This window comes from Aspergillus lucknowensis, assembly GCF_044049455.1.
Source record: "Aspergillus lucknowensis strain CBS 449.75 chromosome Unknown BJX67scaffold_6, whole genome shotgun sequence".
Classification (NCBI taxonomy): Eukaryota; Fungi; Ascomycota; class Eurotiomycetes; order Eurotiales; family Aspergillaceae; genus Aspergillus; species Aspergillus lucknowensis.
Genome location: NW_027263550.1, coordinates 194,198 through 218,159, shown reverse-complemented (window position 1 = coordinate 218,159; position 23,962 = coordinate 194,198). Strand labels below are relative to the sequence as shown.

The 23,962-nt window shown below is 51.7% G+C and overlaps 12 protein-coding genes across 12 annotated transcripts; 8 read left to right on the top strand and 4 right to left on the bottom strand.

Annotated features, from left to right (window-relative positions):
- Positions 1-392: 392 nt before the first annotated feature.
- BJX67DRAFT_378257 (transcriptional activator of ethanol catabolism AlcS) lies at positions 393-1,560 on the top strand (the record flags this gene model as incomplete). The annotated part of the gene is made up of 7 exons (XM_071032313.1): positions 393-568; positions 634-723; positions 777-877; positions 931-984; positions 1,040-1,108; positions 1,160-1,335; positions 1,420-1,560. 7 exons carry the CDS (start codon positions 393-395, stop codon positions 1,558-1,560), a joined length of 807 nt encoding a protein of 268 aa, XP_070889252.1.
- Positions 1,561-2,990: 1,430 nt separating this feature from the next.
- Positions 2,991-3,667, bottom strand: BJX67DRAFT_279147 (uncharacterized protein). The gene has a single exon (XM_071026616.1). It carries the CDS (start codon positions 3,546-3,548, stop codon positions 3,072-3,074), a length of 477 nt encoding a protein of 158 aa, XP_070889251.1. The 5' UTR covers positions 3,549-3,667; the 3' UTR covers positions 2,991-3,071.
- Positions 3,668-4,697, top strand: BJX67DRAFT_279148 (uncharacterized protein). Its single transcript, XM_071026617.1, has one exon. The coding sequence runs from the start codon at positions 3,787-3,789 to the stop codon at positions 4,582-4,584; it is 798 nt and encodes a 265-aa protein (XP_070889250.1). The 5' UTR covers positions 3,668-3,786; the 3' UTR covers positions 4,585-4,697.
- A 639-nt stretch (positions 4,698-5,336) lies between these two features.
- BJX67DRAFT_345061 (uncharacterized protein) lies at positions 5,337-7,546 on the top strand. Its single transcript, XM_071028326.1, has 3 exons — positions 5,337-6,191; positions 6,260-6,511; positions 6,561-7,546. The coding sequence occupies exons 1-3, from the start codon at positions 5,912-5,914 to the stop codon at positions 7,169-7,171; spliced, it is 1,143 nt and encodes a 380-aa protein (XP_070889249.1). The 5' UTR covers positions 5,337-5,911; the 3' UTR covers positions 7,172-7,546.
- A 226-nt stretch (positions 7,547-7,772) lies between these two features.
- med8 (RNA polymerase II mediator complex subunit MED8) lies at positions 7,773-9,118 on the top strand. The gene is made up of 2 exons (XM_071026615.1): positions 7,773-8,116; positions 8,244-9,118. The coding sequence occupies exons 1-2, from the start codon at positions 7,992-7,994 to the stop codon at positions 8,902-8,904; spliced, it is 786 nt and encodes a 261-aa protein (XP_070889248.1). The 5' UTR covers positions 7,773-7,991; the 3' UTR covers positions 8,905-9,118.
- On the bottom strand, positions 8,949-10,067 carry BJX67DRAFT_345055 (putative monosaccharide-P-dolichol utilization protein). Its single transcript, XM_071028325.1, has 2 exons — positions 9,362-10,067; positions 8,949-9,306 (listed from the first exon to the last, which is right to left on the bottom strand). The coding sequence occupies exons 1-2, from the start codon at positions 9,986-9,988 to the stop codon at positions 9,007-9,009; spliced, it is 927 nt and encodes a 308-aa protein (XP_070889247.1). The 5' UTR covers positions 9,989-10,067; the 3' UTR covers positions 8,949-9,006.
- A 143-nt stretch (positions 10,068-10,210) lies between these two features.
- Positions 10,211-11,892, top strand: cox10 (protoheme IX farnesyltransferase). Its single transcript, XM_071026613.1, has one exon. It carries the CDS (start codon positions 10,260-10,262, stop codon positions 11,790-11,792), a length of 1,533 nt encoding a protein of 510 aa, XP_070889246.1. The 5' UTR covers positions 10,211-10,259; the 3' UTR covers positions 11,793-11,892.
- Positions 11,893-12,425: 533 nt separating this feature from the next.
- Positions 12,426-12,952, bottom strand: BJX67DRAFT_279090 (uncharacterized protein). The gene has a single exon (XM_071026614.1). It carries the CDS (start codon positions 12,892-12,894, stop codon positions 12,619-12,621), a length of 276 nt encoding a protein of 91 aa, XP_070889245.1. The 5' UTR covers positions 12,895-12,952; the 3' UTR covers positions 12,426-12,618.
- A 1,506-nt stretch (positions 12,953-14,458) lies between these two features.
- BJX67DRAFT_378251 (uncharacterized protein) lies at positions 14,459-16,974 on the top strand (the record flags this gene model as incomplete). The annotated part of the gene is made up of 2 exons (XM_071032312.1): positions 14,459-14,785; positions 14,839-16,974. The coding sequence occupies 2 exons, from the start codon at positions 14,459-14,461 to the stop codon at positions 16,972-16,974; spliced, it is 2,463 nt and encodes an 820-aa protein (XP_070889244.1).
- Positions 16,975-17,063: 89 nt separating this feature from the next.
- Positions 17,064-17,963, top strand: BJX67DRAFT_378250 (uncharacterized protein; the record flags this gene model as incomplete). The annotated part of the gene is made up of 1 exon (XM_071032311.1): positions 17,064-17,963. The coding sequence occupies one exon, from the start codon at positions 17,064-17,066 to the stop codon at positions 17,961-17,963; it is 900 nt and encodes a 299-aa protein (XP_070889243.1).
- An 812-nt stretch (positions 17,964-18,775) lies between these two features.
- Positions 18,776-21,068, top strand: BJX67DRAFT_345046 (uncharacterized protein). The gene is made up of 3 exons (XM_071028324.1): positions 18,776-19,185; positions 19,237-19,788; positions 19,841-21,068. The coding sequence occupies exons 2-3, from the start codon at positions 19,412-19,414 to the stop codon at positions 20,877-20,879; spliced, it is 1,416 nt and encodes a 471-aa protein (XP_070889242.1). The 5' UTR covers positions 18,776-19,185; positions 19,237-19,411; the 3' UTR covers positions 20,880-21,068.
- Positions 21,069-21,267: 199 nt separating this feature from the next.
- On the bottom strand, positions 21,268-23,664 carry BJX67DRAFT_279060 (aspartate--tRNA ligase MSD1). The gene is made up of 3 exons (XM_071026612.1): positions 23,405-23,664; positions 22,596-23,305; positions 21,268-22,540 (listed from the first exon to the last, which is right to left on the bottom strand). The coding sequence occupies exons 1-3, from the start codon at positions 23,622-23,624 to the stop codon at positions 21,419-21,421; spliced, it is 2,052 nt and encodes a 683-aa protein (XP_070889241.1). The 5' UTR covers positions 23,625-23,664; the 3' UTR covers positions 21,268-21,418.
- Between the last annotated feature and the right edge of the window lie 298 nt (positions 23,665-23,962).

The window sequence follows — 23,962 nt, the reverse complement described above, 5'->3', positions numbered from 1 at the left end:
CGATCTATCTGGCCCGCCGCCTGTCTGTCTTTTGGTTGACGGCGGAGGGCCCAGCTCTCCCCGCGTTTCCAGGTTGAAACCCTAATTTCGTGGCTGGCTGGCATGCCCTTGTGGTATGTGGGCGCCTTTCCCCTTTTGCATCGCTGGGGATTATGTTGGGGCCCCAGAAATTTGCATGGCGTTGATGATCTTCCTGTTCCTTTCTCCCGAGCTCAATTGATACTCTAGACACTCCGGGGAACTTGTTGACTAAGGGGGGTTGATATAAAAAACGGCTTCTGCCTCTTATTGAATGTTTCAGCGTTCTATTCTCAGGATATTTTTCTTTGGTTTCTTGTGACGTTCTTTACCCTGCCCTTAGATCCGGTCCAGACATAGCTTGAAGATACAAAATGGCGAGCAGTAGCAGCCAGGATGGCGAGATAAAGGGCTATACCCAAAACGGGGGCCTTACTACAGTCCCTACATCGGTGACTCTATCAGCCGACCAGTTCGAGAGACTATACTTGACTCCCATGACTCAACGCCAGACGCCGCTGGCCAAGAAAGTGGGAAATCCGACGCCGTTGTAAGTCGTTGATTACCGCATTCTCCCTCTCATACCTTGCACTGCGGCCAGGACTAACGTTTCAGGGCACTGGGAGGCTTTGTTATTACCACTACCCCTCTGTCATGCTGCTTGATGGCCTGGGGGGGAGCCAGTGGAAATGGAATTGCGTTCATGTAAGGGCGGCCCGACGATATAGCTGATGTTTTTATTCTGACCGTGGGTATAGTGGCCCTTTCGTCTTCCTGGGCGGCCTCCTCCTGCTCATCACCAGTATTCTGGAGCTTATCCTGGGAAATACTTTTCCTTGTGTTGTATTTGGCACTATTGGTGAGGCCTCGAAGTGCCATCATAGCTCGTTCCCGGACCTAATATCTGTATAGGAGGTTTCTGGTTCGCATTTGCGGCCACAATGATCCCCTCCTTCAATGCCGCCGGTCAGTCACACAACTCCACCCATCCCATTACCTACACTCTCTGACATATCTCCAGCGCCGTATTCGTCGTCTGCTACTGATACAGTTGCTGGGCTCACCAGCGCTAGCTTCATGAACACCTACGGTAAGCGGACAGAACCGCTAACCCTCTTCGCCGCGCTAATCAACCCGCCAGCATTCCTATACATAACCATGGCCGTCCTGATGCTAGTCTTCCTAATCTGCGCAACGCGCACAAACGCCGTCTACACCCTCATCTTCCTAACCCTACTCTTGACTTTCCTCTTCCTCTCCGCAGGCTATTGGTGCCTGGGCGATGGGGATGCCGTCGTCGGCCGCCGTTGTGTAAAGGTAGCACCACCACCACCACCGCGCTCCGGACGAACAAACAGATAATCCAGAGCCTAACTGAACATTCTTTTTTTTTTCGTCCAGGGCGCCGGCGCTTCACTCTTCGTCGCCAGTCTCCTTGGCTTCTACCTGCTGATCGCGCAGCTCTTCGAATCCGTCGGGCTTCCACTTAGCCTGCCAGTGGGAGGCTTGGATGCCGTCTGGGCGCGCTACGGTGCCAAGTAAGTCTCCTCCCCGCCTCACTTGTGACTACGCTGAATGGGCTAGAACGATATTTCCATGCTGACGATTCTATCATTAAAAAAAGGGCCGAGCGACGTGATGTTGAGGAGCCCGCTACCTCGGGAGGGGCCTCTCTTACCAGTGGCCAAAGCGGAGGTAGATACTAGTAGTCCACTGGACTCAATATTGTATCTGGACTGGGCCACCACCGAGTACCAGCATATGACCTGCATTCAGTAGTTCAGTGATAATCAGGAGGCAAGCGGTGAGGATTCCTGTGTTGGGCAAATCCCCGCCATAATTTCCTCTATTCCCCCCCCCCAAAACTACCTTTTAATTCACCTGGGGCGAGCAGTGCCTCGGGATACTAGTTTCAGACTTAAGGGTCTCCATTTACTTTACTTTTCTATCAATAAAACGAGTCGTATTGAAGTGTGCAGGTTTCTTGTTAATACTACTTTCCCGCACGCTAATCTTGTCTTTCACATGTCTGCAGTTTTAATAGGGATCAGCCTTGCTTTCTGGAATGTAGTTGCATGGAATGCAGCTTCCCAGGCGTTGCAGCCGGGCTTGAGCAATCGGGTCATAGGATATACACGGAACATTAGCTCAGCTTTGGGGTACAAGAAGCTCATATCTAGAATTATCGAATCGAATCGAATCAAACGGCTAGAGCGATAATTGAGGGGGGGGGTGTCTGAAAGGGTATATTGTTTATCCAATTTGCAGTACTAGTAGTAGTTAGCCCTAACTTTGGCCTCGCCTGGCAAAAGAGATATCCTGCCGGAGACAGGATGGTGCAATAACTACTGCGGTAGAGCCTCGTCCAGTCCTTGGATTACCTGCACTCCGAAGGGAATTGTTCTCGGGAAGTGTCGGGATTGGGCATATTTTTCCCCTCGACAGAGTCTGTGCTCCAAAGCGATAGCCTTGCGGGTCGATGGCGGGTGAGGCTGGTCATCCGTCCTCCGAGCGACAGACGGCAGATCAGGACAGAAAGTGTGATTCAATGCGGAAATTTACTCAAGTCCAGCGCCTCCAATGCGATATTCACAGATACTTCTCACCGGGATAATTGGGTTAGTAGTATCCTCTACTCTTGTGATGTATCCACGGGAGGTCACACATCACCCATCCCGGGAGACTCGAGTCACTCCTCATTTTGACCGTAATTTCACGAGAGCTCGGCAGCCGCAGGATCAATAAGATCGGGAGTTAAGAGATGACAAATCGAGCCGGCGATCAGCCGCAGCTTGTTTCGTTTGATCCTCCAGACGGCAGCCGAAGTGTTGGTTTTCCGCCTCTTCTCACTGGCAGTTGGACCCCTGGTCAAGAACCTCCAGCTCTCCATTCAGACCCCGGCCTTTTGCCCCTCGCAACGACGCAGGTTGCATCTGCGATGTGGCCGCCTGCTGTCTCCTCTCCAACCCCCTGGTCGGAATGCGACGAAGCGCCGTGCCAAGACGACCGTCAGCCTGCCCGCAGCAGCTTTCTCCAGTATGATTCACAGCTTCTCAAGCACGTTGACTGCGCCGCAGCCCTCTGCGCCCTCTGCGCCCCCTCTTTCGTATTTCACAGGACCACACTGGGCCAGGTTCGACCGGACACGGATCCCTGACGTCCTTCTCAATCCGGCATGACGATCTGGTCTCTTTACCGCTCGTCGTGGCGCTTACAGCCCACTGCGATGCCTCGACCAAGGTTATTTTCCGGGTGATCCCCCCCCAGTGGCGCCGTTGTCTTCCCTCCAATTCCAAATTTTTGCCAACAAGGGTGACACAAAGAGGGGAGTGAACCAGACTGTCGGGTCCGGGACACGTCTGCCCTTGTCCTGTCGTCGTCGTCCCTCGAACGCCCGCCCCTCTGCCCCATTCAAGCCGACACCCCGGAGATCTCGATGTCCAGCTGTCATTCTCACCCAGAGACTGGAGCATCTTTTCATTGCTGCTGCGCTTATTTTCTGTGTTATTCTTCGACAGAAAAGCATCCATCCCTATGTAGATCGTCCTTGCGGCACATTCGGCTTTCTGCCCTTTGAAGCTGGTTTTGGTCCTGCATGCGGAAGAGGAAGGGGGGGTCCATCAGCAGGAGGGGAGTGGACGGTACATAACTGCCTGTTGAGGGTTCCTCTCGCCCCATCTCACTCGACCCCTGTCAGTCCATCACATACCTGACACCGACACCCCCCTTCAGTCGGCATAGCGGCTCCAGAGGCTAAGGCCCGCACTCATGTTAACCGGGTCCCTCCTCCTCTTGCCAGAATTTCACCAAATGAAGAATCCTCTCAAGATCATGACAGCTATGATCCAGAGACTCCGGAGGAAGCGCAAGCTGTCGTCTGAGCTTGACTCACGATGGGGCGATATGGCCATCTCCTCTCCCAACGAAGGCTCCTGGAGCCAGTACGATGCCGCTTCCACGAGAGCGAGCCCAGCGTCCGTTCACTCATCCGAGCACAGACGGAAACAGAGCACTGGCGAGTCGGCTGAGCAGCCATACGAACACGTCAATGGGGTGTATCCAGAGAACCGAAAGGGATCTGTGGTGAATTTCTCTTCCACCATGCCTACTGGCTACTATGATGCACGAGTACGCCAGCGATCCAAGACGAAGTCGCGCTCTCCCGAGCCACAACAAACCGTGCAGCACGCGCCCATCACTCTACCCAAGGCCTGGGAAGAGAAAATGTTCGGCGACAGCTCGGCGGACGAAGCTGGAGACGACCTTTCGGCCCTGGGCTCGCCGCGAGCAGCAAAACCAGCTACGGATGGGTCGAAATCGCCTCCATTATCAGTGACCTCGAGGATGAGGCGTTTGAGCGGCCAGAGTACAGTCACGGATGCGATATTCTCGATGCCGGGCACGGCCAGTTCTCAACGAACCAGTTTCAGCCTCGACGACTCGCGCCTCGCACGGCAGGTACCGCATCATGAGAAGAAGCCTCCTCAACGAGCGAAAGTTCGGGACGCCGAGCCGACCCCGGTCACGCAGCAATTGGTCCCCTCGTACGACGAGCTCTATGGGTAATGATTGGGAGGCTTGTGGTTGGGTTGGGTTGGGGTTTTCTTTGTTGTGTTGGGGGTTTGCTTTTCGACTTTCTCTGCTTCAAGCAGTACGACGGATGATCTGAGAAATAATGACGGTCTCTGATGCGATTTTATTTTTGTTTTTTGTTTTTTGTTGTTTTTTTTTTTCTTTTTTTTTACTTCTTCTGTTATTGCTGAACTTTGGCCCGCCGGCGACGATACAACTGCATAGTGGCGTTCTACTTATTGGGTGGCTGCTGTTACTTCGCGTGTCCCTTTCTCTCACCCAGTTTTGTGAACTTTCTGGTTGGTGATACCGGACGAGACGGAGAGAATTTCTATCGAGGCCAGAATCAAGCAGACAATCCCTGACATCAATGAACGAAGAGACTAGTCCCTTTCCAGCATCATGGTCGCTCTTCCGTGACGAGGATCTGCTTCACTTCCGTTCTCAAAATGACATTCAGCCACAGATGGCTCTTCCAATCGAGTGACTGACAGCTCTGGCGATGCTTCCAGGTCCGATCCTTCGAACATCTCGACAACAAGCGAGACTGGGTGGAAATCGACTGTCGCAGACTCCCACGCCAAAGGGGATTCTGGCTCCTCCACCAATAACCGCGAGAGAACCGGCCCTGAGCGTCAAAGAGGGGTTATCCTGGCCTGGCCCGCGTGGACTCCGCCAGCGAATCGCAGCCTCCGGCCGGCCTGCGCCGAGCTGCACTTCTCGTCACATCACACGAATCCCCGCTAATGCCCACTCCTCCCCCGTCACGCCCGTCACGCTCAATCATCTTCCCTCTCGTCCCATCATCGACGCGCCCCCTGTCGATGTCTTTGATTAGCTGCTGGCTGGCTGGGTATCCGGCCCGGTGAGGGGGGCCTCGAGGTGCAGTAGCGTCCAAGGAGAAGCAGGCCCTGTTTATCTAACATTTCCCCCGAGTGTTCGTGCTGATCGTTGATTTCTTGAGTTGAGCTTGGGCGAGGGAGGATCCAGTCGATCGCACCATCTGTGCTTTTTTATCACTTCCCCCCATCTGCCATCTGCCAGGGCCTCCTCGGGAGCGAGTTCGAGTTCCAGTTCCAGTTCGAGATGCCTGTCGGGCGCTGATCGTGCGACCCGAGTTTCTCACCTGTGCTTTTCAAAGATAAAGGACTCGTCTTTGCTTTCTTCTTCTTACTCTACGCTACTTGATTGCCTCGTTTCTCCATCTCCATTGGGAGGGGTGTGGTTTCGATGCTAGAGGAGTTGACCGTCGCTTGCCGTTGGGCTTCTCTGGGACTCTCCTTGCGATTGTGAATCCTTTCTTTTTGGGCATTTCTTGAAAATGGGTTCGTCAGTCTTTGGCCCGGGGTCGGCCTTGAAATGGGCGGTTCTCGTTCTACTACTCGGTCAGACTTCTTTGGGACTCCGAACGGCACCGGGTTCGCCGTGTGAGAGCAGATGCAGCCCGTCGAACGAGACGGCGCCAGAAGAGGTCGTATGTCTGGATCGAGAGTATTCCGACACCGATGTAGGAAGGAAGTTTGAGGATTGCATCGGGTGCCAGCTGCAAAGCACCTTTGCGGACGATAGCTCTGGTCAGTCCGATGTTGAATGGGGTCTCTGTAAGTCTCCGACGGCTGTTGCGATGGGAGTCGCGAACGGTTCTGCTAAACCTGCTTCCAACGATTAGACAACCTTCGCTTTGCGTTCACCTCGTGCGTCTATGGCTATCCGGCAAAGGTGTCCGATGTCTCCAATTCCTGTCCCGTGGCGTGCGAGGACATCGAGCCGGCGCTGAAATTTGAATTGGCCCATCCCAGTGCCTTGAGCCTCAACACTTGGTGTGGCACATCCTCGTTTGCGGACAACGAGATCTCCGACTGTGGAACCTGTTATAACCTGACGTATGATGAGCATAACCGTCAGGTGTACATGGCAAACTGTACGTTCCCACCACCCTCATTCTTTCTCTCGCGTACTCACCCATCCAGTCATCGAAGCCCTCCGCTACAACTGCCACTTCGAAACCCCCACAGAAGAGCAGTTCCCCATCACCCCCAGTAGAATCTTCACTGAATCGATGCTTCCCTCCTCGACAGCAGATCTCATCTCTTCATCCTCGACCCCCCACAACCTCGCCCTGATAATCGCCATGCCAATCCTCGGCTTCATCATCCTCCTCTGCCTCCTCGCCCTCGGATGCTTCTTTTTCATCCGCTCCCGCCGGAAGAAAGTTCGTCGACTCCGCCAGTCCGGCCACCTGCACGCCCGCTGGAACGACACGGGAATCAGCACCCCGCAGTGGGCAATGGAATACCCCGCGCAGGCGCAGGGTCATCCGTACGGTCCGACCGTATACTCCCCGCAAGCCATGTACTCGCCACACCCGGATTACCCGCAGGGTCCGCAGGGTCTGGGCTTCGGCTTCGGCTTCGTCGATAACGACGGCCGCGGACAGGAGGTCGGATACTCGAAGGTCGTGGAGCCCGTGATCACGTCGCCGTCAACGGCATACTCGCCTGAGGAGAAGAATCTGCAGGCGCACCAGCAGCCGTACTTCCCGCCGCCGCCGAAGAACGGGAAGATGAAGCAGCCAGAGTGAATACTCATCCCCAGCCTGAATAAGGAACGTTCTCTTGTTCTGCCCTGTGTTAGAGCTCGACTCATCCCTTCTGAAGATTAGCGCTGTGAACCGCTGTTCTGCTTGCGAGTCGTTAGACGTACCGTCTTGTTTTCATCCTCCCTACCTATACGCCCTACTCTCACCCATCGTGCAGCATGCATCAATACCTGCGTCGGTAGAGCACGCCATACCATACGAGTACTCAGCGTCATCGACCCGACCCTGTTGAATAGATACCCCGCGCAGACTTACTTAGTTAATACATATGATTCCAGAACGCAGACCGATCTCGAGTACCGAGAGAAGTAGCAGAATAATTAAATTCCGCTAGGAAAGAAGAAGAGTAAGCTGAACCCCCGAGGCGTCCGCTGGTCGTCCGCCTCCCTCTTATATCCCCTCGCAACGGAGGCAATGGAGGGGGGGGGGGGGACGCTGCATCTACGCGCCGACTCGTTTCAGACTCCCGCACCACCAATTGAAGACATGATATAAATAGCGAAGGATTCGGCATGGATGGCTCCGTGCTAAATATATTGTATTTCATTTATGAAGGGGAGCATTATTTGACCGCGAACAGGGTGTTACTTGGTGGGTTGCTCGTTGCTCGTCCTGTCCTCGTTGTACGGGTCGAAGCCAGGTCTTCTCCGCCTGGCCCGGCGGAGCGGAGACGGCGATCAATCTCCGTCCGTCCCATCAGATCTCCAACTCACCTCGTTGCCTTTCCTCTCGCTCTTCATCAACACACACCACACAACCCCTCAAACTAAACGAGAAGGGAGAAGGGAGAAGGGAAGAGAAAATGACAACCCCAACCCCAGACCAAATAAAATCCCTCGAACAATCCCGCCAGCGCCTCGTCCAGCTAACCCACTCCCTGGGCTCCCTAATCACAAGTCTCAACCAGTCTGACCCTTTACCATCATGGTGCGTCCGTCCGTCCGTCCGTCCGCCTTCTAAATTAAACCTCTTCTTCCTCTCCTTCCCTCACCTACAATGAGAATGACGCTGACGCTGACGCTGACGCTGACGTCGACACTGACATTGAGAACAGGCCCTCCCTCCAGTCCCAAGCAAGCATCATCTCCTCGAACCTCCTCACGCTCTCCACGCATCTATCCGAGAACCACGCCCTGCTCCGCGGGATATCGGCGTACCCGGCGCCAGAGTTCCCGACCAAGACGCACGCGAATACGCTCGAGCAGCTGCTGCGAACGAAGTTGGACCCGCGCGTTGAGGACTGGGTTTCGCGGGGGAGGAGGGCCGATGAGAATTTGGTTACTGGTGCTACGACGGGGACGACTGCGGGGATGACTGCGGGTGCGGGTGGGGGACTGAGTGAGGGGGATCTAGCGGCGTTGTGGGAGTGGGCGCCTGTTGAGGCGAACTCGGAGGCGAGGAGGAGGAATTGGGGTGGGAATTTTACGTTGGAGGAGAGGGAGAGGGGTGTGCAGAGTGTGGCGGCGGAATTGGGGTTGAGGAGGGTTTTGGAGGATGAGGGGAGCGAGGAAGAGGATGAAGAGGAAGAGGAAGAGGAAGAGGAGGACGAGATGGAGGTCGTTGGGGTGAGGAAGTCCGTGAGCGGAACGGGATTCGAGTTTGATATTGCGGCTGCTCCCGGGGTTGCTGCGCAGGAAGGAGGTGTTGCGCCAGTAGTGCCGCTGGACGAAATCTTACGGTATATGACTACGGGAGTTCCGCCGGGGCAGCGGTGACGGGGAAGGGTGTTGATCCACAAAATACACTGGCATTCTTCTGAATGGGTAATGTATTAAACTAATGTCTAGAAAGAAGATGAATATGCATTAAGAAGGCGTTCAACCGCGTCGGCGAGTTGTGGGTGTCTTCCCGGACGGCTTCGGGGACGGAGAGGCTCCCGTGGTCCTGGTAGCTGCCGGGGTTGCTACTGGCTTGCGCGCCGTCTGCTTCGATTTCGGCGGTAGCTTCTGTGGCTGTTTCTTACCCTGCACCGGGCTGTTCCAGTAGTACAGCATCTGTGCTGCGAGGACGAGGTTTAGCAAGAAACCGGCGACGAATCCGTACAGGATAAGCTTGTCATCGACCTCCTGGAGGGTGGTAAATATACGGGACAAGGAGCCTGCGAGGTAGTTGAACACCTTGAATCACGCATTAGCATACTTTCTAGGGCTTGTCGGAATCACGTCGGCATACCGCGAAAGCACTGAGTTGTCCAGTTCCGCCTTCTTGCCAGATGGTGAGGATCTGCGGTACCTTGCTGGCGATGCCGAGAGCACCGGCACCCGCTTGCAAGTAGGCCATGGTCTGCGCGTCGACAATGGTGGTGTCAACCAACAGCGCATAAACACTCGCGGCGACAACCGCAACAAAGGCAGCCGCTGCAGCTGATCGCCCGGCATACGTCAAGACCAGCACCCCCACCATAACATCTTGCGCCGCGATAAACGCAGACTCGCCGTAGGTGCTGAACGGGAACTGGTTTCGTACTCCGTACGAGAGGGTGATCAACAGACTGGCGGTCTCAAGGGCGTACGACACAAACGACACGCCAGCGGAGGACCGCGAACGGATCAGCTTCAGGATCTGAGGTACCTTCACAATACCACTCGCACCGACAATGCCGATTCCCAAAGCTTTAGATATCGCGAGAGAGGTACACTCGGGGTCTTGAGCGAGGTCCAGGTTGACGACAAGCGTGTTGTGGCAGCTTGGTCCGACTAGCGAAATAATGGCATCATGGATGGGTTGGGGTACCGACGAGACAACGGGGCGGAGGTACGGCTGCAGGGGGTCGACGAGGGTCTTTTGTATCGCGTCCATAGCTCAATAGAAATGAAGGCGAGATGATAGAAGAAGAAAACGAAGGGATGGCAACCGAAGGAGGGGAGCACTGGCAGACGCAAGGTGAAGTTGGACGAGGGCAGCAGGCCTGATTGGCTCTTTCCGAAAAGTTGCTTAACTGCGCTTTTGGTCTCTGCCGCCCTGCCGAGCATTTTCTCCCAGGGCCGGCTTTGGCTTCAAAAGATGGAGACCGCTTGAGCTCTGTAGGTCGCCCGGCTGCCAATTCGTCGGCTTTGTGCCACCTCTCACCATGATTACCCTCCGCTCATCCACGCGGAGGCTGGGAGGGGCTCGAGAGTCATTCCTCCTATGTTCCCAGTGCCTCCACCGCACTCATCCACTACTCCCCGTAACCAGCAGATTCCCTTCGTTCTCGCGATTTCAGTCGAGCATTGCCAGACAACCGGCACCGTCTTCGCTAAATAAAGCATATTTTTCGTCGAATAAAGGCGAAACGAGCACAGTGCCTCAACCTGGACTGTTTACCTCGCTCTCACCCCGGAATTCCTCCCATCATCCAGCCCGCGAAGAGTCCAGTCCCAGCACATCAACCACAAGGAGCCAGCCAGAGCTCCCCCATCGCCGAAGAAAGCGTTTAAAGGAATCCGCAGCTCAAGGACATGTTGCTGAACCTGTCATTCCGCCGGATGCCTCTGCGCAATTGTCGAATTTCTCTTCAGCCCTTCCCAAAACTTCTCTCCGACGCAAGTTGGCCGCCTTCCTTGCTCTTACTAAACCCCGTCTTTCGTTCCTTATTCTGCTCTCGACAACGTCCGCCTATGGGATGTACCCGATATCTACTCTACTTACTCTCGATCCTTCCATGGCGCCTCTTCCCACACTCTCAACCTCTACCCTCACTTTTCTTTACTTGACGTCGGGCACGTTCCTCTCCTCCTGCAGCGCCAACACCTTGAACATGGTCTTAGAACCCAAATACGATGCTCTAATGTCTCGTACCCGCAACAGACCATTAGTCCGTGGCCTCGTTACCCGGCGTGCTGCTGTTATATTTGCGATTGCGACGGCCGCGTTAGGGCTTGGCCTGCTATCCCTGGGGACGAACCCCACAGTAACCGGTCTATCTGCCGCAAATATTGCTCTCTACGCCTTCGTGTACACTCCGATGAAGCGAATTCACGTCATCAATACCTGGGTAGGCGCCGTGGTTGGTGCTATTCCTCCAATGATGGGATGGGTTGCGGCAGCAGGCCAGACAGCAACGACTGGACACGACACATGGCGTGATATGCTTTTCAGCGAAGATAGCATCGGTGGGTGGCTTCTCGCCGGAATCCTCTTCGCCTGGCAGTTTCCTCATTTCAACGCTCTATCACATACCATCCGCGAGGAATATAAAAGAGCCGGCTACAAGATGCTGTGTTGGACAAATCCCGCCCGCAATGCCCGCGTCGCCCTGCGCTACTCAGTCCTTATGTTTCCACTCTCAATCGGCCTTTGGTGGTTTGGCACTGTCGGCCATGGTTTCTTAGTTAGCAGCACAGTCGCTAATGGCTGGCTGGTGAAAGAGGCTTACCGATTTTGGAAACACCAAGGCACAAGCGGCACCGCCAGGGGCCTTTTTTGGGCCAGTATCTGGCAGCTTCCCATTCTTCTTGTCGGTGGTCTTGTCACGAAGAAGGGTCTCTGGGATGGTGTTTGGAGGAATGCGTTTGGTCCGCTCCCAGAAGACGAAGATGACGACTATGTATACTACGGTGAGGTGTCTTTCGGGGAAGCAGTCGGGGAAAGTCCTGGACCCAAGTCGAGCGCTGTCTCATAAAAATTCAGTCTCTCCGCTGGGCCGGGGTATTCACGTCCGATGGTCGCGACACAGCCCGGGGATCCACCGTGGCAGGCCTTGTTTCTCTTCTCAGTCATGTATTACTTTCATTTGGTGCAGGTTGGCGTTATGCATAGGAGGTATATGATGCCGCCTCATCCTCTGGGTTTGGATCTAATGGGTCTTGCTTGCGCGAGGGATCAGAAATCTTTGCTACAAGATGGAGGCCATTCCCGACAGTGGACCCGTCCAGCTCGATCGCACTCTACAGACGTCTTAAACTGAACGTAGCAGAAGCGCCTGTGGGTATTATACATGAGAGAGGGGAATCGAATATCCACAATTTCGCCATGCTGTGAAGGATTAGCATGAGTAAATAGATATTTTTTTGGGGGGGGGGGGACAAACAGAACTAAACAGGTCTTGAATGTACTTCTCATCGGCCGTTGAAGGGAAGTTGGTGACAAACTGACAAACAAGGTGGTCTCAGAACCGAAATGCACCTCTATCGTGCTTTCATCGATGATCTTCTGGTCGCGGGTTTGCGCGGTCACGGCGTCATCCCGACTGTTGAACTCGATAATAGCTACCTCCGAGTTGCCACCTTTCCCAAGCAATATCTTGACACCTATGGCTTTCTCCCACTAGAGCAAGTCAGTCTGATGTATACGTCGACATAGAGAACAGGAAGATGCCTTACGTCGCGGAAGAATTGTCGCACTTTGTGCTCTGTAATATTTTTAGGTAAGTTCTGTATCCAAGATATAAGCACCGAAGAGCAAGTGGGAGTACAAAACTCAAGAGTCAAGCTTCCATCCTTAGTACGCTACGCCCGTGTAGCTGATATAGCATCATTCCGCCCTTTTTCCCCTGTGCATTCACAACAGTAGGGGACTGTTTTGCGTGCCCGCAGCATTTGCATGTATGCTGGAGGGTCGACGTGGGTGTGGATGTCGATGATAAGGGGCATGTTGATTCTTAGGCTATCGTCCGAAGTTTGAAGAAGAGGAGGAAAGCAGGCAGAGGGGAGCAGTTTTGCAGGAGTCCTGCAAGACAGTGCTGTTGATGTAGCTATTATGCATCGTGAGATAAGATACCACATGCGCCTGCGAGGCTATCGCCCTTCTTGATTGAGTAACTGAGCAGCACCGCGCTGCGGTTGTGGCCTGGCTGAGCGAGCAAGTGGGCGAGCTCTGATAAGTTAACACAAATGGAACGCGATTTACGGAGTTCTTCACCGAATTATTTGTTTCCAAAGTCCTGAAAGCACCTTGTTTATGTTCATCGCTTTCGGGATCTTACCTCATCTCTTCGTATTTGTACATTTCTTCTGAAAATGTGACCCTGCTTTCCAGCCAGTGTTCGCAAGGTGTATACAGTGGACTGACTCAAAGAGATCTAATGCCGCTGGAGCATCTCAGGCTGTTAGCTAGCTGGAGCATCTACAGCAAAATTAAAGTTGGAGAGCTACTTCGTAGTTTTCAAAGGACGGCACTCTCATTTGACAGAGCCGCTTTCCTACTTCCTAAAAGCCTTCTCACCTTCCAAAGGGTTAAAGATATTGAAGGCAACAAGCCGTATCTACATTAGAAGAAAGGGATTTGTTAGCTTGTTTGTCTTGACATAATAAGATGGCTAAGACGAGGATTATCGTATCTTGTGGGAGAAGCACCACGTACTTAGTTGTAGGGATAATATCCCAAGGCTGTTATTCTTTTCTGCTTGTTTTATCTGACTTCATGTCTCCTGTCTTCCCATTCCATTTCCAGTAACACTGAGTGGGAAGCAAGAAGCCCGTGTAAGGCCATAAGAGCAATACTAGGACAATACTATTTAAAAACTTTCCATTCACGTCAAAGAATATCTTTGCTTTGAGCACTATTCAGTTAAGAGGAGAAAGAACTAACTTGGGGCCTATCGTAACTTGCCAATAATTTCTCCAAGTGAGTGCAATACACAATAGCAGGTGAAACATAAAGAATTCTAAAGGATTTTCTTTTTTTCTTGTGAATAGCCACTTATTATCCTTTTCAAGTGGTGTCTCCTGTTTATGCACCTGTTTGGTGAAGTCGCCAAACCTGCATAGGGTTTGGGTATATAATCCCCTTCCAACCCCCATCTCATCTTCTTCGTCTTTCTTCATCTCTCACACCCTTTTGACTTGCTTCGGGTTTTTTTTCTTTCATGTCCTTCCTCTACCTAAGTACCATCCTAACCTTCCTCCTTCTGACATTCTTCTTCGCTACGACACATCCCTCGAAACCAGTGTTCCCTCTCTTCTCGAGGAACACATAACTCGTTTGTCTCTCACATCTCTCACATCCTTTTTTCTCTCCTTCTTTCTCTCCTTCTTCCATACACCTTGATCCTCTTGCATCCGCTCGCTTGGCATCACATATTCCGCCTTCGGGCTCTACCACCTCTCGAGGAACTTACGTCCTCCTCTTAGCCGCATTTGCATCGTTCATTCCTAGCAGGTACGCATGAAGTCTTGTTCGACCATCCAAAAAAAGGCAGAACACCTCTGTGTCCACTGTGTTGCTTTGAGATTCCATTTGTCTGATCTGATACCTCTAGCCTCACTCATATTGGCTGCTTGAGATACGTCTTGAGGACCTGTTTCTGTTGTTCCATAACACAAAACAAGGCCATATACTGCCATCACAATGTCTGAAAGGGAAGACATAATCCGCGGCGGCGAGACCGAGTACCCGCCTGAAGAAGGCCCCTCTTCCGAATGGCCTTCTGTCATCTCCCCGACCACCAACCACGATAACGACTCATCTAACATAACCCCAAACTTGGTTTCTCTGAATGAGGGAACTACCAACACAGAGAGTGTCCGGTCCGGCAGCCTTGATTTTAATCTTGATCTTGATGACGATGATGCCCTGGACGAGGAGCTCGAGTCTCCTACGTTCGATCTGGAACCGTTCATTGAAGAATTCCAAATCGCTGACCAGTTCCAAAACACTTTGCCCGTACCCACATACGTAAGTCGTGCAACACGGACAACGTTTCCTTGTTCATGCTAACACTTCGATAGAATCCCTTAGATCTCAATACCAAGCCCAGTGAGGTCAAACGACGATTGATCCCCCTCAAACCGTCGCAATCGGACACCGCCAAAGACGTTCGAGGAACTCAACGGAAAAACGGCCACATTTTCATAAATGAGCACAATTGTCTCCCGAAAGACTGGGCGCACGCCCCCACGGGCATTGGCCTTCGTTTCAGGATTCAAGGGGGGTGCGCCAGCAGAAGAATCATCATCCAGCTCCTCGTTCATCAGGACAGCAAGCTTGTGTTCACCCCGTCCTTCGAGATACATCCATGTCATGTAAAAGACTTCTCGATGAAGGACCGTTCGATAAACGAAGCTGTGGAATCAAAAATTAAGCAAAAACGGAAGGACGATTTCGTGCAGCAAGAGAGTTATGTCATCTTCGCAATCGGTCTTCACTCTGGAGGAGTTGGCTTTGGGCTTGATTACAACGCGAAGTTCCTCACCATGGCCGACCGACAACTGCTTTGGTACTTGAGGCGACTCTCCGTCAACTACCCAGAGAACGATTCCACCCCCCAGCGGATAATATTCCGCATTAACGCGCGGTGGATTGACTACGAAGAGACTGAAAGCAATTCGAACGTGAGAAGGAAGATAGAAGCTCGCGATCGTCTTTATGCTCAAATCGAGGAGTTCGAGAAGGACGCAGCGGCGCAGAAACAAATCTTCTCTCCGTATCGCAGCCAGCAAGACGTCCCAGTTACCCAATGGGGCCAATTTGTACCTCGTCAGACGGTTGCAGAAGAGAGCCCAGGCCTCGTTGCCTTTCGCGCGCGAGCTTCATTCTCTTCTTTACACGAATACCAGATTACTTTGGCGTATGCATCGCACCTCGAGTGGGAACGAGAACGAGAGATCGCAGATTTTGTCTCCGCCCAATGGCATGGTGTGGCATTCATCCTGGTTAACAAGTCGACCGTCTTGGCTCTTTTGAAGCTGAACATGCCCAAGCCCAGCGAGAACGGAAAGGACGCGTTCAACATTGAACATTGGGCACCGAGAGAAGGGAATACCGCCTGTATCTCTTTCAGGCCTCCGAACAAGCTGAGTATCGGTAACATCAAGTGCTACGGCATTTGTACAGCCAATGTCTTCGACCTCCCTTATCCTTCAGGGACGCTCTTCCACATTGTCGCCCAAAACGTCGACTTTTACGCCCAATTTGCCGTTGGTGTCGGGAAGAATCTCAAATTTCTTCCCGCACGGTTATTCCTCGACGTTCCGATCAGTGGAGCTAAGCGACAGGTCGATGCAATCAACAGGTTGTGCAAACCGGAGCCTCAACTTGCCCGTTTTTCAACCCTCCTCCTCAACCGCAATTATCAACAGAAGAGAAAAAGGTACAACGACCCTCTCGATTCCCTGGAAATTTCCGATGAAGTCATCAAAAATGCAATCAATGTAGTGACTAGCGTCGAAGGGATCACCTGGTCTAGCTCACAACTCTTGTGTTTGCAGAAACATGTGAGGAACTTCCCGAATGATCTCCTAATCATCCAAGGCTACCCCGGAACGGGCAAGACCCTTACGCTCATTGGGTTAGCATCAATCTATCGGTCATTGGGTCTTCACGTTATCATGACCGCACCGACCCATTTTGCCGCAGATGCTATTTGCGAAGGAATACAGAAGTGGGAAAGGCTCTCAGGAACAGAATTAAAGCCTCTGAGAGTTTACCGTCCTTTGTCCGAGAGTGGAGCTTTTCGCAACTACGGCAAATCCTTCACAAACCTCGAAGGTGACACGGTGTCCCAGGATGAAGGAGAATCTCTATCTGGGGGCAAAGACGAGACAATTCTTCCAACAACAGCCGAAGAGAGTACAGCATCCGTTGTTGAGTTTCCTAGCAATAGTACTACTATTATCCCAGAGAGCAAGCCCGAAATTTCTCCTCCTGCAGCATCCGAAGAGGGTACTACACCTATTGTTAAGTCTCCTAGCAATGGTGTTGCTATCGTCCTAGAGAACAAGCCCGAAAGTACTCCTACAACAGTGTCTGGAGAGGGTACTGTGGCACCCATGATTGAACCTCCCAGCGGCAATGCTCTTGTCGACCCGGAAATAGCGCCGAAAGACCCACCGATATCGAGATTCCGATGCATGATCAAAGCCTGACCGATGAATACCTCAAGATCACTCGGGGGGCCCACCACAATAAATACTATTCCCGCGTGGACATCTCATTGGAGGCCAAGGTCTTTGAGATGGCTTCTGACACCACCAAAACCCTCATGGCAAGGTTACCGTCCGACGAGCAAGCAGATGCAATTAAGGGCGATTGGTTTGCTCGTACGGAGACCGGAGATCTCGTTCCCGAAGGTGCTGAAGTCGACGTACTCGCACTCCTCCGTGACTACGCGGAAAGGCTCAGGGCATCAGAGTATCGGAAGCTCGATGGTTCTGAAAGGAAGACCGCTCTCTGGGCGTTCAAGACAGCGTCGAAGGCCGTCACCCGCGAGACACATCTCCTAATTTCGACGAACAACAACACTGGCGACCCAATCATTGGCTCCAACTTTGGGCACGACGCGAAAGGGATCATCATCATCCGAGACGAAGACTTCAAAGAACTTGAAGTCAACTCTTGGATACCAGTGTCTAAACTCGCCGCTGCCGAGAAAATCAAAGGGGTAGTGAGCTGCGGGGATGCTCAACAGCTACTGCCGACCGTCTTGTCAAAGTATGGCGACCCATGCAACGAGTTCAGCGCCCAGTTGGCGCTGTCGCTCCCTTCCAGACTTCTTCAAATGAACCACCCATCTGTCAAATTGACGGAACAATTCCGCTACCGAGACGCCTTCATCCACTGGTTGAATTACAGAACCTATGGCGGAGAGTTGTGCAGCCATCCAAGCGTCGAGCAGTTCAAGGTGAATAGCGGTTTTATAAACGCTATGAAGGAAGTGCTTGACTACAAACAATCCACCAAGGAAGTCGACTTTGGTTACCTTATGGTCAGCATCGAAGGCTCGTCCTGTGATGTAGAAGAAGTTTCAAAGTCGAGATTCAACGACCCCCAACGTCGGTTCTGTCTCCAGCTAGTCAAGGCCAATTTACTGGTCACCGCATCCTGCGCCGGCTCTGGATCTAACACCCAGAATTAGTAATAGATTGTTTTCATGACCATGTTACCATACTTTACTAGATCTTGTAAAAGAGTATATTATTATACGGGTACTTGTTGGTTGCAAACATGGTCCCTAGTGTCATCATCCTTCACTTCGCCCTTGTACCATTGGCGGTAGTTAGTTCTTCCGTTCCGGTCTTCGGACCTTCATCAGTTCTTCGTAGTAGCGAGTTTAGCGAAGGCAATCAATCATACATTCGACGAGTGAAGACCCTTTACACCTAGCCTAAACAGCTAGAGCAACCAGCAATATGGCCATGGCAAAGGCTGGTAAGTAGTATGCTATGCTCCAAAAATTCTTGTATGCAGGCATAAGAACTATTTAAAAATAGAAAAAGAAGTCTTTACCAAATCATGCAACCTTACGCTTATATTCTTCGAGTGGCTTGTAAGGATAATGCGAAGAAAATATATCAGGAATATAGAACAGGTGCTTGGAAACATAGGCTTTGTTAGGATTATCGTGGCAAGTAGGAATGACTATATAATTTGCAATCCTGTGGGTAGTGCTGTTGACTTCTGGATCCGTTTGCTACGTTCGGCGGAAAGTATCGAATAGCTCAGCGGTTGGAGGCTTGAGGCAGCGCTGAAGGAAATAAAGAAAGAAGAAGAAGAACAGAGGTTCCGAATAAATAAGGACACAATTCTGGATAGGGGTTTGTGGGTGCTGTGCATGCTTGGAGTATACCCCGAAGTGCAGCCTCGATTGACACTGCATTTCGACACCGCGCTCGACTCTGGATCTTGCGACGCAATCATGGGTAAGGTGCGTTCAGAAGGTAATATGAGGCGGAATATGCGTGGAACACAGCGATATATTGCGTTGCTAGAGAACTAATCGCTGCTGGAATATCGTGCGTCATGTGAGCCCGCTTGGTCGGGAAATACGTGAACTATGAGACAACGTCCAAGCCTTCTCTTTTTCATCGGTGGAGAGGCCCTGCCATTCCTTCACCTCTCTCCGTTTCTTGAACAACCGCTTGACTTGCTTCGCGGCTTTCTCTCTCATCAACAGATCGTTTCCCCTTTCATTAATAAATGCCCTAGCTTATTATTCGACTCTAACCAAGAATCTATCAATACTGCATCCTGCTTGGTTGGGCCTTCCTGATTTTTCTGCCCGGATATTCCTGGAAGGGAATCCAGCTCCGGAGCATAATGAGTCAAACGGCTGATTTCGACTGGCGGTTAAGCTCCAAGTAGGGAGGACCTCACGCCCGGATCTCTCCTTCCAAGGTTAACTTTCGCAGTGGCGGTCCTAGTCACCACCTTCTATTTCTACCCTTCATCTTCTGACTCACTCCATTTTTCATTCTTCCATCAATCCATTTACCCACTACTAGTATTGTTAAGAGACCACCACTCTTGCTTCTTGAATCCATCTTTTATCCAACGATACCAGAAACTTCAGGCTCATTCCTGCAAATGTTGACTACTCGAAATACCATGACAACCACTTCAGCTGAAGGCAATCCGAAGGTGTTCCCGCCTGATACCCCCTCTCAAACCACCATGACAACTGCTTCCACTGAAGGCAAGCCAAAGCTGTTCTACGCTGATACCCCCTATAACCGACTGAGATATGACGTGCTCCATCGAAGATACAAAGCAAGATCAATGATGAAACATGCAGTAAAGATATTCAATCCCGTCTCTACTGATCCTATGTCATCCGAGGTGCTCGATCGGTTAGAAGAGGTATTCGGCCTTGGGGACGTCAAATGGACTCCAGATCCCGATAGAGAATTGATCTTGCTGGAAGTATATGATACGCTCCTTGAAAGGTCCATGCGGAGATATGGGTTAGTAAAAAGCCTTTCTCAGAAGACATAATGTGCTGCTAATCCCGGCCAGGTATAACATTTGTTGGTATGGTTGCGGCTCAATCGGGATCAGACCATTCAAAGGCACAGAGAAGGAAAAGAAGCCGTTACCTACTTGGCTGGATGAACTTGGGGCTTTTGTTGTTGATAATGAAACCCGGTCATTTCGTCGAGAGTCCTTCTTGACAAACCAGAAGATTGGAGCGGGCACAGCCCTCGAGAACGGAACACTCGGGCCTATCATGACCAGTTCCCCATCGGTGCCGGAACTTGCAAGTTCTGTATATGTTGCTTTAACCGCCGGGCATGTCATCCCAGACGGGTTCGACGATATAGATCTTGCAATTCCGGGAGAAGAGGGCCGAATAGTCAAACTAAAGGTCTCGAAGACATCCAGAAGATTACAGGAGCGGCGAATATATGGTGATCCTAGTCGACCGGGTACAGATGACGTGGGATTTCTCGTACTTTCTCCCGAAGACCTGGATATCGCAGAACACCAATACCATAACATTAACGTCCATTACTTTAGCTTCAGGGCTCTTGGAAAATCCGCAATGCTCCAGCCATTAATTCAGCCAAGAGTACGCAGCATTCGCAAAGCACTACGCCGTTCATCGATACTGGTCTTTAAGCGTGGCGCCGGAACAGACCTTACCATGGGCCATTTTTCGAAACTGCAGCGAGAGCCGCCAGAGGGGTGGTATTCCGATAGCGAGTTATCTGACCTCGATTCCTCCTTTATCGAATTCATAAAGGAGAGGAACTTGAATACGCGAAATGGGGAGACACAGAGCGGCCTTAATCCAGTTTTTAGTGACTTAAGCGAAACATCATCTGTTAGTTCGAGTGACACCGACGATGATGCGTCCGTCGACTGGTTTGGTGAAGTCACTTGGTCTGATGTTGGTTTTGCAGGCCCAGGCGATTCAGGAAGCCTTGTTTTTGCAATCGAGTCGGGTGTTTTTGTTCCTCTAGGCATCCATTTGGGCTCTTTGGGGTCAGGGCAAGGGCCGAGTTATTTCCTTTGCTTGGAGACATTCTGCGAGCAGGCGCGGATTGAAGGTTAGGAACTTTCCTTCGCTTCCTGTTGATCCTGTCAAGGGCATTCGAGCTAGATAGCTTTCTCTGCTTTCTCTTATTATCTTTCTTTGCTTTTTTGATAACTTACCCTTCCAGCAATAGCAAAAGCCAAAAACCCATGTTGCTAGGTTTAGATTGCTAGGTTTAGTTTAGAGGAATTCGATCCTTAAACCTTATACTGGGAGTCGATTAATCTAAGCGATCGATATTAGGGTAGGAGTATATGGGACATTAACCAGCACTCCAAAAACGTTTTGTTGAACCCCACACCGAATGCAGCCAGTCGCTACAACGAAAACGGTGTGGAGGTAGACGCCTCTCAGGGGTGTCGTTACGCCCTCGACGATTACTAGAGAGAGAATAGGACCGGAGAGGTACCACACAGGAGATTGAGAGTATACCATCCCCCAAAATCATATAAATTTCCATGTTGCTATTACATCTTTATATAATGTACAGTACAAAGACATATGCGCGTCACCAAGGTAGTATTCGTACAACGTCTCCTAATAGGGCCCATATCATCTCACCCATCGACCGGACGCAGGTGATACGTTTCCAGTGTTTCCATGCTCACTGAGCTGGGAGCCTTCACCATCGGGTCTTCCCCTAGCTTTCCAAACTTGGGGAACGCGATAACATCTCGCACGGAGTCCTTGCCTAGCATAAGGGCCACGAGGCGATCAAGTCCCAGCGCGATGCCAGCATGCGGGGGACATCCGGCGCGGAGCGCCTCCAGCAGGTGTGAGAAGTCGGCTAATCGCTCTTCCGGCATCTTAAGGACGTCGCGGAGGATAAACTCTTGCACCGTTGCATTGTGGATACGGCGACTACCGCCGCCTAGCTCCACACCGTTCACGACTAAGTCGTAGTGATCTGCGACAACTTGCGCCGGATCGGTAAGAAGCATATCAACGTCGGCGGCGGTCTTGGGTGCCGTGAATGGATGATGCGTGGAGGATATACCGGCGGCGCCGCCTTGGCCCGGCTCTGACTCGCTAGAAGGAGAGAAAAGAGGGAAGTCGACCACCCAAAGGAACTGGAATCCAGTGGGTGCGGGTTTGAACCCGGTCTTAACAGCAGCCGAATGAAGGGCCCTGCGAAGGTCGCCAATGGGCGTTGAACCGCCGGTGAAGGGGGCAGGATTACGGGCTTGGATCACGAGCAAGTCGCCATGGTCGGGTTCCAAGAGGTCTTCCACGTATTCAGCGGCCTGAAAGCCAAATGGTTGCAGTCCGCGCAAAGGCTTCTTTACATCGTATATGAATATTCCCGGGCCACCCTCTGGGTTGCTGTTGAAAGGGGCGCCATCCGGCGAGTCGAGGAATCGGGTGATGAATTCAGAGGTTTCAGCAGGATTATTGTCGTTTCCCTCCACCTTGAAGACTTCAACAATCGGGTTGGTTAAAGGCGTGATTTTGTTGACCAGGTCCACAGGAAGGAGGTGCTCAATCCGCTGAATTTCCATTCCGTATCTTGTATCTGGTTTGTCTGAGCCATAGCGTTTCATTGCGTCGTGGTAAGATAGCCTCCGGAACGGACCAGAGGGAATCTCGGTATCCATCAAGTCTGACCAAAGTCGGCGTACGAGATCTTCGATGACTCTCATCACATCCTCGCTTGTTGCGAAAGACATCTCGAGATCGAGCTATTCCAGGGGATAGATTAACGGGTGTTCGAACCAAGCAACTGGGTGAACGTACCTGGGTAAACTCAGGCTGCCGGTCTGCTCGAAGGTCTTCGTCTCGGAAGCAGCGCGCAAACTGGTAGTATTTGTGGATACCACTGGCCATGAGCATTTGCTTGTATTGCTGGGGGCTCTGCGGGAGTGCATATGCTAGCCCAGGCTTCCGTGTAGGCACAATAAATTCTCTGGCCCCCTCAGGAGTGGACTTGAAGAGGAGAGGGGTTTCGACTTCTACGAAAGCCGGTTGACGTTTGGTTAATTCCCGTCTGCATATTTCGCGCACCTTTGCTCGGAAATGAAGAGCTTCACGGAGGTCGGGGCTTGTGCGGAGCTGCAGGTGCCTATGCTTCGGAGGATGCACCATATCCGGTGCCATCCAGATATCGTTTGGAAATTCGTTGAGAAGGTGAATCTCGTCCAGGACAATCTCCCAAGGATCGCTTTCCGCCATCTCAGCATTCTTTGCCTGCTTAGCCTGTACCGTTCCCTTCACTACGACCGGACTGTTTGGCCTAAGCGATCTGAGAACATTGAAAGAGTCCCGATTGGCCGTCGACACGACTTGTATGTTGTGATACATTGTCGGGTCCTGTAAGCGGACGAACGATAGCTTTTTCGAGACGTCATTCCGGACTCCAAGATAGCCATGTAAAACAACCTCTTGACCGGGCGTGACTGTAGCTAAAAATTCTTTATTGAGGGGAAGCGTAGCAGGAGGGAATTCAACTAATGCGGCTTGATTATTAGCGCGTTGGATCCTAACATGTCGGCGGATTATAGCAACTCAAGCTTGGAAGGGCGGGGTTCAGCGATGACCACACGTGCCTGCATTCTTATAGTTTTCTAATACTTGTGAGATCTCTATGGGGTTCCTGGGATCCTCAGCCTGTTGACGAAGACAGCGAGCTCCATGGAAGGCCCTTCGTGAAGGTGCGGCGTGGATCTCCGTTGGTGTTGGAGTCAATCGTCTGCGGCAAACGTAATAGAAAATCGCAAGATAGCTCGCACGTAATCGGCCGTTATAGGCCGCGCGAGCCAGAAGCATTCTGTGACAATTTATGGAAATTGAGGGAGGAACCGCCAAGTTTCAAGCTGTAGGTCGCAGCAGATGCGTGATTGAGGCCCATCAGAAAATACGCGGCAGAATTATTCCGCTCGCTAAAAGCAGACTAGCGCGACTCCACAACATCATGTTTGAAAAAGTCCGAAATCATCCAAGCTATTTTTTCTTCATCCTTCCAAGTTTTGTACAAGTGAGAGCACCCTTCCAAAGTACCACTGTTTGACCTCAGATCCTAATGTTTTCGCAGATGATGAAAGCCTAGTGTGTTCTATTTGATCCATCTCCCCTCTTGGAGCCTGGCGGCTCTCCTTTCGAGGCCC

Excerpts from the sequence above, each read along its gene's own strand:
- BJX67DRAFT_279147 (XM_071026616.1), bottom strand. The coding sequence starts at position 3,548 with ATGGATGCTTTTCTGTCGAAGAATAACACAGAAAATAAGCGCAGCAGC.
- BJX67DRAFT_279148 (XM_071026617.1), top strand. The coding sequence starts at position 3,787 with ATGTTAACCGGGTCCCTCCTCCTCTTGCCAGAATTTCACCAAATGAAG.
- BJX67DRAFT_345061 (XM_071028326.1), top strand. The coding sequence starts at position 5,912 with ATGGGTTCGTCAGTCTTTGGCCCGGGGTCGGCCTTGAAATGGGCGGTT. Across the intron at positions 6,192-6,259 it reads CGATGTTGAATGGGGTCTCT|ACAACCTTCGCTTTGCGTTC; the intron begins GTAAGTCTCCGA and ends TCCAACGATTAG. Across the intron at positions 6,512-6,560 it reads TCAGGTGTACATGGCAAACT|TCATCGAAGCCCTCCGCTAC; the intron begins GTACGTTCCCAC and ends TCACCCATCCAG.
- med8 (XM_071026615.1), top strand. The coding sequence starts at position 7,992 with ATGACAACCCCAACCCCAGACCAAATAAAATCCCTCGAACAATCCCGC. Across the intron at positions 8,117-8,243 it reads TCTGACCCTTTACCATCATG|GCCCTCCCTCCAGTCCCAAG; the intron begins GTGCGTCCGTCC and ends CATTGAGAACAG.
- BJX67DRAFT_345055 (XM_071028325.1), bottom strand. The coding sequence starts at position 9,988 with ATGGACGCGATACAAAAGACCCTCGTCGACCCCCTGCAGCCGTACCTC. Across the intron at positions 9,307-9,361 it reads GACAACTCAGTGCTTTCGCG|GTGTTCAACTACCTCGCAGG; the intron begins GTATGCCGACGT and ends GCGTGATTCAAG.
- cox10 (XM_071026613.1), top strand. The coding sequence starts at position 10,260 with ATGATTACCCTCCGCTCATCCACGCGGAGGCTGGGAGGGGCTCGAGAG.
- BJX67DRAFT_279090 (XM_071026614.1), bottom strand. The coding sequence starts at position 12,894 with ATGTGGTATCTTATCTCACGATGCATAATAGCTACATCAACAGCACTG.
- BJX67DRAFT_345046 (XM_071028324.1), top strand. The coding sequence starts at position 19,412 with ATGTTGACTACTCGAAATACCATGACAACCACTTCAGCTGAAGGCAAT. Across the intron at positions 19,789-19,840 it reads AGGTCCATGCGGAGATATGG|GTATAACATTTGTTGGTATG; the intron begins GTTAGTAAAAAG and ends AATCCCGGCCAG.
- BJX67DRAFT_279060 (XM_071026612.1), bottom strand. The coding sequence starts at position 23,624 with ATGCTTCTGGCTCGCGCGGCCTATAACGGCCGATTACGTGCGAGCTAT. Across the intron at positions 23,306-23,404 it reads AGAAAACTATAAGAATGCAG|TTGAATTCCCTCCTGCTACG; the intron begins GCACGTGTGGTC and ends AAGCCGCATTAG. Across the intron at positions 22,541-22,595 it reads GGCAGCCTGAGTTTACCCAG|CTCGATCTCGAGATGTCTTT; the intron begins GTACGTTCACCC and ends CCCCTGGAATAG.